At 41.6% G+C, this 12,080-nt stretch overlaps 1 protein-coding gene across 1 annotated transcript in view; it reads right to left on the bottom strand.

Moving 5' to 3' along the window:
- LOC308093377 (retinal-specific phospholipid-transporting ATPase ABCA4-like) overlaps positions 1–12,080 on the bottom strand; it is a gene marked incomplete at both ends in the record, with an annotated part of 116,530 nt that overhangs the window by 70,335 nt on the left and 34,115 nt on the right. The window contains 4 exons of the mRNA XM_080439713.1: positions 385–606; positions 2,788–3,010; positions 7,303–7,479; positions 9,968–10,173. Of these exons, the coding sequence (XP_080295839.1) occupies positions 385–606; positions 2,788–3,010; positions 7,303–7,479; positions 9,968–10,173 (828 nt within the window). The remainder of the gene's footprint in view (positions 1–384; positions 607–2,787; positions 3,011–7,302; positions 7,480–9,967; positions 10,174–12,080) is intronic.

Here is a 12,080-nt window from a genome sequence, read left to right as displayed (position 1 = left end):
TTTTCAGTGTGCAATATGAATATAAATAAATGGCCTGCAGTACACCTGGTTCTCAAAGTGGGGTGTGGGGGCCGTCAGGGGTCCTTGTGGAGAAGGTTTCAGGGGGGTCCCCAGCAAAATGAGGAACAGTTTATGAGCTTAAAGACTTAAGCTCCATTTAATCTTTCAGCTTATTCGAAAATAGCAAGTGGCTTCCAATGTAAAATTCGAGTCACTTCCTGACTTGCCTATGTAAACTGGTGAAGGCAAATAGGACCATGGCCAGACTGAGAAGCGAAGACAAGTGAGGAAAAAGAATGATATGCAGAACGGAGCGAATCAGTCCGGATTCCAGGCTATAGGTCTACAGTGGTACAAACACAGAGTTGCAAATACGTAACGCACGGCGGCTAGCTTCATGTCCGTGGTGATGCGGTCCTGCCAGTTGACGCAGAGGATGTGGGGCAGGTAGAGGGTGAAGTAGATGATCCCGCTGCAGGCGGCGGCCAGGTTGGCCTTGTTGAAGAACACGCTCATCAGGAAGCACTGCATGATGGTGGCCACCGTGAACGTCAGCAGGAAGAGGAACACCAGGAGGGAGTCGCTGTAGTTCAGCACCTTACCACCCTGAAGGTGGGGGGGGGGGGGACAAAAGAAACAGTCAGGGTTCGATAGTCAGGGATTGAACTGGGGGGGGGGGGGATTAACCGCGATCGTTATATCGTTGCTATCGGGAAGAAACTGCAGCGTCACACAAAAATATCAAAAGTAGCAGATCCACAAGCCACGAGCTTGTTGATCTTCTACTTTTGGTACTTTTGAATATGAATCCTGTAAAGTAACAGTTTTGGACATATGAGGTTTTCACCCGAAAGAGACAATATTTTGTTATATATTTATATTTGTTCGATAAATAGTGAAAATATCCGATCTATAGTTCAAGCTCAGAACACGATCCAAAATAGGGAAACCAGGGTAAGGGCGCAGTCACACCAAACTTTAATTCTACCATTCCTGCTTCCCAGAAGCAGGGATGAAATTAAAGCATATTCCCACACGCCATTAAAAAGGAATGACCAAAGAGGGGATTTCAAAATCAGAGGCATGGATTTTCCCCTACATCACCCTCCCTGCAAATCGAACCCTGGCACTAGTGTTGGGTGTTTTATTTTGTTTGTGTGTCTCTTCCCCAGGTACCGGCCTTCCGCTCTCCTTCCAGCTGCAGTGAGTGATTCATCATTTTGTATTGAATTCCCACTCATCAGGTCCCGGCGTTAAAAGACCTGGCCTGGGGAAATCTGCACACGGTGCCAGTTGGTCATTCGTGTTGGTTTATAAAACGTATCTAATACCACCCTGGTGACTCCTGTCTGGAGGGAGGGTGTTTGGGTCGCGGACCAATTTTTATGGGTAAATATCCACTTTTTTTGTTTCCTACATAAAAAAATATATATATATTTCAAAAGTTTAAACAAATAAATTACATCAATCAATTAAAAACAATTCCAACAACAAAACAATTCCATAAATACATTAAAAAAAAAACTTTTCCATGGGTTACTTTCTATTATATATTGATATATATGTTGATTATTTTCTCTTGGATGTGGCAATGGTAAAATATTTGCAGTGTGCAAAATCTCTCCATACATGCTAGTATCAAAACTATCCATTGGAGGGCACTATTGCTCATGAGAAGATTTCAGACTGAAAAACTGCAACACAGTGAACCTCATCTCATTCCAACCTCCTCCTGGGACTCTTTCCTCCACCCTACAATCCATTGCTCCATTTCTGTCCCCTCCCCTCATCACCTCCCTCCCTAATCCTGTCATCTCCCTCTCCTCCCATCCACAGTGACTATCCCCTTCCCCCTCACATCGCCTGGTCTACCTCCCCATTGTCCTCACGGTTATTATAGTCAGTGGTGGACAGTAACTAAGTACATTTACTTGAGTACTGTACTTAAGTATATTTGTGGAGTTGCTGTTTTTTTCTTTTTTTTTTAAGCTGATGACTTTCACTTTAAATAGAAATATTGTACTTTTGACTCCACTACATTTCTAGGAAGGGACTCTTGGGACCGAAACTTACAAAAGTACATTACGAATTAACCACAGACGCATTGTGAGCTTGTAGATCAGCTATTTACAAAATATCTGGATATTTCTGAACATTTCTGAAACTTTCTGAAAATGTACTTATGTAAATGTAATTTATACTTTTGAATACATGAGTATTTACTTGAGTATATATTTTGTTTAACACTGATTACAGTTACGTTTTTATATACGGTTATTATAGTTAAACTAAAACTAAAATCAAAGCGGGACAAATATTTTGTTATCTGAAACTAAAATGAAAACTAAATGCCAAACTAACTCAAACAAAACAGAAATGTGAAATCAAGTTCACCATCATTTCTGATATCATGCATTCTTTCATACTGCCTTTTTCAGCTTCTGTAAATCAAGACTTCCCTCGTAATACCTGAAAAACAAAAACTTAACCAATTTAGACCTGGAACGCATCTGTGTCATTTTAGTTTTTTTTGGCTATTAAAAAATAGCAGATATACAAGCTCATGAGCTTGTAGATCTGCTATTTTTTTTTAAATCTTGCATTTTTTGCAAATCTTTGAATATAGATATATATAAAAAAAACTAAATCAAAATATTTTTTCAAAAAACTGGCCTCAGGTCTAAATGGGTTAAGTAATACTAAATAAAAACTAAAGTGAAACATACTGTAAACTAAAAGTCATAAAAACCTCAACTAAAACTCTAGGTCAGCTGAAGGTAAACACACCATGATGATGGAGGTGAGCAGGGCGGTGCTGGCCGCCATCATGATGAAGCTGTCGATGAACCAGGTGTACCAGATGACCCCGTTGGTGACCCCCATGGCCTTCAGGGTCTCTTTGAGACGCGTCTCCTTCTCCAGCACGATGCTCTTCACCGTCATGGACACCGAGTAGACCCAGGCCAGCACCATGAAGATGGGGAAGCAGCGGTTCAGGGTGATCATGAAGCTGGCCAGAGAGAGAGAGAGAGAGAGAGAGAGAGAGAGAGAGAGAGAGAGAGAGAGAGAGAGAGAGAGAGAGAGAGAGAGAGAGAGAGAGAGAGAGAGAGAGAGAGAGAAGTTAGGCCTCAATTCACACGTTGTGAAATTAGGCTCAAGACCTGAGGCCGATTCTAAAAATGTCTTCTAAATCTAAACAGTTTTTCAGAAAAACTCATGTTGCTATATCAGGGGTTTTCAACTGATTGTGAACCAGGGACCACCACCCTGACTAAGAATCAACCAGGGGACCACTGTTGTGTTGGGTGGGGATATGGGCTCAAGATTACCGTTTTTGGTAACACTTGCATTATAATCAGCTAAATAACACTGTATGATTATAGTTTTAAGAACTAAAATACGCATACTCCTTTATAAGACTGTTCCTCAACCAATTGTCCATGGACACATGTTCTTAAATAATGAGATATTATGCTAGTGAGCAGAGCGTTTTTGAGTGATTGAGTGTTTGTGAGAATTTCCCTTACTTTATCCAGCCTTAAACTCATATTAACTGATATTCTGTTATGAGTGAGCAGCAGACAGGGGTCAGTAGATCAAACTCCTGTCTGGTTGCAGAACGTATCTACACACATTTACACATTTCCTAATAATGATAACTACGGCAATCAGGTACACTTCCCCTTCTCTTCCCTTTTCTGTGGAAGTTCTTGACCTCCTACTTCCCAGTAACTGCACTGCGTTGTGTGTTCTATTTTGTCTGTGTCTCTTTCCCAGGTACCTTCCGTCCTTCTTCCAGCTGCAGTGAGTGATTCATCATTTTTGTATTGAATTCCCACTCATCAGGGCCCGACGTTAAAAGACCTGGCCTGGGGAAATCTGCACACGGTGCCAGTTAGTCATTCAACAGCATTCGGTCACCTTTCCTAATAATGATAACTAAGGCAATGAGGTACACTTCCCTTTCTCCTCCCTTGTCAGATCTACAAGCTCATAGCGTGGCACTCAGTGCCACGCTATGAGCTTGTAGATCTGCTGTTTTTGAATAGCCAAAGAAATCTTAAAATGACACAGATGCGTTCCCGGTCTTAATGGAGGGGTCTTCAACCTTTTCAGGCCAGGGACCCCCAAACTGATGGGTAGATGGAGCAGGGACCCCCTACCTCGTAGGGTAGGGGGGGCTACCACATATATTGTATATTTATGTATAAAATTGTGTTTTATATTGCCTGCTCCTACGCACCTGCCCCAGTAGGTGTGCAAAATAAAAATTCTCTACAAAATATGTATAAACATACCATGTTATTGTGCCTCCATTTATCTGTTTGCTATGGATTCATGTTATGTTTAAAGACAATTGGACATTTTGGGGAAAAAAAGAAAAAAAACGTATTTTTTTTTTCAAACTAAAATATTGTTTAATCAAACAACAATTTCGTGGACCCCCTGCAGTACCCCCTGTTGAAGACCTAAGGTCATTACACACCGGCGATTATGTGAATATACGCAAAATTCGGACTCTGTCCAAATAAATAAAATACGCTTTTTCGCTCCGCGAAACTGAGGTGGAAGCTTGCATTGACTTTATAAGGTTTTAAAAAAAAACATATTATTCGCATGAAAAAATCGCCCCCGGTGTGTAAGGACCTTAATTGTTTAAATTGTTCAGATGTGAAAACAGAAAATAAACCTCGACAACAGAAAAAAAGCAGCTACAAGCTCCAGCGCATTGCATTGTGACATGTTGTGGATGAGCTATTTCCGCCGCATGACACCGTTATACGATGCGGTATAAAACGGGGCTTAAGTAAACCAACTGTGGCAGCGCGGTAGGTGTGGCCGGTGTGGAAGGGTCCATTCACTCGTGTCCAGAAGGTGCTTTATGTTGTTAGTTTATGGTTTTATGTTTTTACACACGGCTGTGAGCGATGACAGCTTTTTATGTCATCTGTACCAGGAGCAATAAAACACTTTATTGAACATAACTAACCCGCCTCGATTCTGTGTCTGTCTGAACCCCGGATTTGTAAACAGCAGCAACATGAAGTCTTATTGGTGTTTGAAACACAGTGATTGAAATCGGAAGCGGAACCGACCCGTCCTCCATAATCTGTTTACAATTGACAATTTAGGCATTTCTTGCAGACGCTCTCATCCAGAGCCACTTACAATAAGCAAGGAAATTCATCACATACAGTACATAGAATGCAGAGAGACAGTGTAGGGCCTCAAGAAGCAAGAATATCAGGTAAACAATGAACCTAGCATCTGTCTAAAAATCGCTGGCATGAAGAAGACCTCTACCTGCATTCTGGACCCAAGTGAAGTCATAAAAAAAAGAAGGAAAAAAAAGCCAAATAGACCCCAACAACACTCCAATAACTGCTGTCCCATCCCCAACTTCCTCTCTAAAACTCCTACAACGAGCTGTCACACCTGGACTCTAATAACGTTTACGAGCCCATCCAATCGTTCCATACACAGCACACAAACTGCTCTATTGCAGTGGTGTAAAGTAACTAAGTACATGTACTCAAGTACTGTACTTAAGTACAATTTTTAGGTATTTTTACTTTCTTCAGTATGTAAAATTTTCTATACTTTTACTTCTACCCCACTACATCTCAGATGAAAATATTGTAATTTTACTCCACTACAATTACAACTTACTTTAGTTACTAGTTACTTTGTAGATTTTGATTATTGCGTCGCACCGCAACGCATTGTGAGCTTGTAGATTTTTATACAATTTGAACTTTTTAACTGGGACATTCTGCACAATGAGTACTTTTACTTTTGGTACTTTAATTACATTTTGATGCCAATACCTTTGTACTTTTATTCAAGTACATTTTTAATAACAGACTTTCACTTGTGTTTTACTAGTGTTTCTACATTGCAGCATTGATACTTTTACTTAAGTAAACAATGAGAGTACTTTTTCCACCACTGCTCTATTAAAAGGTCTCCACCCTCTCTTTCCTCGCCCACGTAAAAAAACAAGATCACAAAAGCTGTAATATTGCCTGACCTGTCTCCTCCAGCCCTCTGTGTCCTTCTGCGCTGCCAAAAAACTAATTGACACATTTATTGCGTCCAGGTTTGACAACTGAAACAGCGTCCTTCACGGCATCACCTCTAAAGTCCTCTATAAACTTAAGTGCTGGTTCTCTATGTGTGGTCCGTGGACCACCAGGGGGTCCAAAAGGACACTTATATGGGTCTGTAACTCTGAGAGTAACTCTCAAAGTCAAATTAGCACTGAGGATTTTACAGTGTAGATTGGGGTCCCAAAAATGGTATGGAATGGGGGTCCGTGGCATTAATGATCATCACATGGGGAGTCCGTGAAATTAAAAAGATTGACATTCACTGAACCTAAAGGAGCTCTATTAGATCTGCTATTTTTGAATAGCCAAAGACATCTAAGATGACACAGATGCTTTCGCGGTCTTAATGGGTTAAGTATATGTACAGTATAGCTCCACTGCCCTCTTGCTCACCAGTACCTGCTACAGAGACCACATCACACTAGTCACCCACAACCTTCACTGGCTTCCGGACGGTCAAACAAAATAATTGACTTCAAAATACCGCTCACCACCACCTTCTACAATAAGGCCCTCAACAACCTTAGATCTCCCCCGACCTCCCCCGACCTGTCCCCTCCCACTCCCTCAGGTCTGGTGACGCTATAACCTCCTGGAAAACACCTAGGACCAATAAGTGGCAAACCTGCATGGGTCACATTTTCAGTTGTTGCCCTATTCCTCCCTGTGGAACGCATTACCAAACCACATGAAAGAGAGACCCACACTCCCATCTTTCAAAACCCACCTCTTCAGATTCGCTTTCACCAGCTAACCCCCCCCCCCCACCCCTTGTTTTTATACTTTCAACTTTGCGCCACAATGTATTTTATTCTAATACCAAATAAAGTTTCATTCTCTTTCTTTTTTTCACATGCAAAGTGACTTTGAGTACTTAGAAAAGTGCTATATAAATCTGATGTATTATTTTATTATATAATACATTTTAACTATTTATAAAATAGCCAAAGTAATATAGGGTTAAAGTATGTATTTGTTGTGTGTATGAGGACCACAATCGAAATAAGTCCTGGACGTTATTGTGTCATGTCCTCGAATTGTTTTAACATGTGTTATGACTTTTCAAATAATCTAAACTGAAGTGATTAAACTGATTTCGAGCGTTCATTTGGAACCCTCTCAAGGGGACCCCTGGGGGTCCCAGAGCGCACTTTGAGAACCACTGATCTATGATATGGGTGTGTTTACTCACAGGTCATCCACATAACATGGATACGGCATCTGCTGGACGTAGACCCCTAGTGGCCAGTCGTTGCCTGTGTGGAGCTTGATGATGCCATGTTCTATCATGTCCTGCAGGTAGGCAAAGCCCCCCCAGATGTACCTCCCGTCCTCCAGAGGGTCTGCCCTGGGACCTGGGTCCCAGTACCTGAGAGAAGGAGAGGAGAGGAGAGGAGAGGAGAGGAGAGGAGAGGAGAGGAGAGGAGAGGAGAGGAGAGGAGAGGAGAGGAAATTAGACCATCAAGGCAAGCAACATGCTTCTGGGTTAGCACTTTCTGCTCGATCATCACAAAAGCATATAATACCATCTCACACACACACACACACACACACACACACACACACACACACACACACACACACACACACACACACACACACACACACACACACACACACACACACACACACACACACACACACCACACACACACCATACGCTTTCCCGATAATGTGTCAGCAGCAAATCCTTCTATAAAATCCAATTATTCACTTGCATAGACAGATATGTGCTTTTGGTTCCAGGTGCAAAGCTCTTTGATCAGCCCTGGGGTTATTGACACACTGGAGGGTTGTGAGATCAAAGGCACAGTGAGTAACAACACATGTAAGAGCTATAGGTATCACGCTAGAAAGGCCAGGTATTGAGCTGATAATATTGGGAGCAGTCTAAACTTCAGAACCAGATGGTTAACTCAAATGTTTGGGTTATTTTCAGGCATCGAAATTTACGGTAAATCCGACATTTGATAAAATTGGTTTGCGGACACAATAGGTATTTGCTGGATAATATGGCGAAGTCAAGACATGCTGTATATCCGTACCAGTGGTGTAAAGTTACATTTACTCAAGTACTGTACTTGAGTAAAATTTTGAGGTATTTTTACTTTACTGGAGTATTTCCAATGTTCTGTACTTTTTACTTCACTACATCTCAGAGGCAAATATTGTACTTTTACTCCACTACAATCATTTTGAAACTTTAGTTACTAGTTACTTTGTAGATTTTGATTATTATTACAAACACACATTAACTACTTCAGCTCTATATACATTTCGCCCATTTTAAAATAGCCGATCTACAAGCTCACAATGCATCGCGATGCGACGCATTGTGAGCTTGTAAATTTGAACTTGTGAAAGGGCATAATGAGTACTTTCTATTTTTGGTATTTTAAGTACATTTTGATACCAATACTTTCTACTTTTACTAATAGTAAAGTTTGAATTCCGGACTTTTACTTGAGTATACAAGTATTTCTACATTGCAGTAAAAAAAAAATAGTTCTTCTTCCATCACTGATATCTGCACACTCGATTCCAATTCCAATTACTTTATTCCAGTTCCAAGGTATATATTTTTTCCCCCGCTAGTGGCAGGTCAATCTGTCCTTCTGTCCCTGTTTGCTCCCAAACAAAGATAAAAACTAAATGGAATTTGCTGTGCACCTCCCTGGAGAATGATCCCTGCTGATTTGAGCATCCAGCTCCACCACCCTCGGGCCAACATGTCAACTTAGCACACAAGATATCTATCTCATCATCTAATAAGCTGCTCACAGGAGGAGCCCCACAGACATCGTATTGGTGACCCCATGTCCTTAACCTCGTGTGCCACCCTTAAGGGACAGAATTTCCACTTTGCGCACGTAATCTGAAAATCTAATGTGCAGGTTGCCATGACACACTCTGTCCAACACTTTTTGTTATCTAAAAATTTTTTATCTGAATGCAATGCACAATCTATGTAAAGCGCTTTGGATAAAAGCGCTATATAAATGCACCTATTTACCTAGGCTATCTGAAAATAGGCGCTCTACAAGCTCACAACGCGCCGTGACGCGTTGTGAGCTTGTGGATCTGCTATTTTCAAAAATGTTAGTGCTTTTACTTTTGGTACTTTAAATATATTTTGATGCCAATACCTCTGTACTTTTACTGAAGTAACATTTTGAACACAGGCCTTTTACTTGTAACAGAGTATTTTTATATTGTGGTATTGCTTTTACTTTAACCCATTCATACATGGAACACATCTGTGTAATTTTTTTATTTGAGCTAAAAAGGATTATTTTACACTTTGGCTATTCAAAAATAGCAGATCTACAAGCTCATAGAGCGGCACTCGGTGCCGCGCTATGAGCTTGTAGATCTGCTATTTTAGAAAAATCGTGAAAATGTGTGCAAATCTTTTAAAGCGAACATTTTTAACTCAAATCTTTGCTTCTGGGGGTCCCTGGAACAAAATATTTTGAGATGGGGGTCGGCGGCCAAATACATATCATTTTGGGGGTCCTTGACATGGAAAAAGGTTGAGCACCACTGATATAGAAACATATTTTTTTCTGAATACTGTTGGGATTTAGAAGACATTTTGTAGAATCGGCTTCAGGTCTTAACCCATTAAGACCTGGAACGCATCTGTGTCACTTTAGATTTCTTTGGCTATTCAAAAATAGCAGATATACAAGCTCTATGAGCTTGTATATCTGCTATTTTTGAAAAATTGTGACATTTTTTTTTAATTTTTTTCAAAAAACTGTTAGTATTTAGAAAACATTGTAAAGAATCGCCTCAGGTCTTTTAATGGGTTAATGTAAAAATATCTGAGTGCTTCTTCCACCACTGCCACCCACCTGTCTCTGATCTTGTTGGTGCGTTCCACAGCGTCGATGTCCATGCGTATCTTGTACTTGACGTGCGGGGGCACCTTGACCGTCCAGGGGTAGACGTCCATGAACACCAGGCCGGCCCAGAACTTGTTCTCCTCCAGCAGGTACAGGGCCTCGTGGGTCATCTGAGACTCGTCCGTGCGGGCCACAAACTTATCCAGGCTCACACACTGAGAGGCCCCAGAGAGAGAGAGAGAGAGAGAGAGAGAGAGAGAGAGAGAGACAGAGAGACAGAGAGACAGAGAGACAGAGAGAGAGAGAGAGAGAGAGAGAGAGAGAGAGAGAGAGAGAGAGAGAGAGAGAGAGAGAGAGAGAGAAAGAGAGAGAGAGAGCATTTGAGTTATATTGCATATTGCGCATAATCTTACAGCAGTGGTTATATCAAGGAAAATGTATATGTATTTGACCACAGACCTAGCCTGGCTCCACCCCCTGAATCGTTTGCCTCGCATTCAGGAATAATGGAGTGAAACGAAATGAAAATTCAGGCTGAGTGTCAGGCTACCACAGACCCTCATTTGAAAATAATTTGTGCCAGGGACCCCCATGCAAGATTTTTGTATTCATTATGTACAGGGTTAAAGCCGGGGGTTGAACAGTTTTTTTAGCGGTGTAGCCGCTCCTATAAGTGGGGTTGGGGTCGCTGTACTGTGATTGGCTGATAAGTATTCATACCCTTTGCTCAGTACTGTGATTGGCTAGCGAGACGCATGATGAAATTCATAACCTGTACTGTGATTGGCTGATAAGTATTCAGACCCGTTGCTCAGTACTGTGATTGGCTAGCGAGACCCATGATGAAATTCATAACCTATAAATAGCACCACGCACTTAAAAAATAATAATATATATATATATTTTTTGAAGTGAGCTTCCATCACTGTGATATACACCGCTCATTTCACACTGGGTGTGATTTTTGGGGTGTTTTTGAATTTCAAAAGTAATAGTTTTGGACATACTGTATAAGGTTTCCAGCTGACGGAAACGATAGAGAAGTGTTCTACCAACTGAACTGTACCAGGAAGCACATGGCTGCAAAGAGAAGATCTCTTAGATTCTTAGAGTTGTTCTCTGTGACATACAAGATTGGCTCTGGTTCACAAATGACTCAAAACTGTAATATACCAACAATTTCCAGTGAGTGTGAATAAAGAGAGTAAGAGGGTGCAGGTGAGAACAGCTGCACAAATTGGCGTCGTTAAGGCATGCATGACAACAGTTTGTGATGCATGTGATTTCACACCAGAAGATATAAGATGATGCTCTGTGTTCACAATGACTGTAGACGTCAAGAGAGAAAGAAGAGAGAGCGATTGAGACAGACACAAATACAGACAGACAGACAGACAGACAGACACAAATACAGACAGACAGACAGACAGACAGACAGACAGACAGACAGACAGACAGACAGACAGACAGACAGACAGACAGACAGACAGACAGACAGACAGACAGACAGGGTAATGTCTCGTTGGGCCGCCCTTTCCAAAGCAGGAGGTCCAAAGCGAGCCGATTATGCTGCTGTAGCAGTGAGGAACAACCTTTATTCCTTTGGAGGCTCAGATGGAGAGACCTACAACACCATGGATCAGATGGATGTCCATGTCTTCAACACGGTGTCTTTATGCTGGAGGAAGTTGCCTACAGTGACACCTGGAAGAGGAGAACGTCATCTTGAGGTTCCTTCCAAGCACCAGGGCCACACAGCTGTGCTGATAGAAGATACAGTCTATGTCTGGGGAGGATACTGGGTAGTATACTGGGTTAATAAACGGGAGTTCTACAACGTGATTTATGCATTTGATGTCGACGCCCATATATGGTTGAAACCCAGGGTTTCTGGGACTGTTCCAGAAGGGAGGTGCTACCACTCAGCCTGTGTGTTGGAGAAGGTCATGTTTATCCATGGAGGATCCATGGATAAACCAGGACCAGGACAGCTGACTATAAGGACTAATGACATCTACAAGTTGGACACCAGCACAATGGTCTGGACTTTAATTAACACTGGAGGAACTCCACCACCTTGTTCATATGGTCACTCTGCCACCATCATCGGGACAAAGATGTT

The sequence above is a fragment of the Gymnoscopelus braueri genome (genome assembly GCF_963280865.1).
Source record: "Gymnoscopelus braueri genome assembly, chromosome: 10".
In the NCBI taxonomy this organism is placed as follows: domain Eukaryota; kingdom Metazoa; phylum Chordata; class Actinopteri; order Myctophiformes; family Myctophidae; genus Gymnoscopelus; species Gymnoscopelus braueri.
Note: the sequence above shows the minus strand (reverse complement) of the source record. Positions and strands in the feature narration are given on the sequence as shown.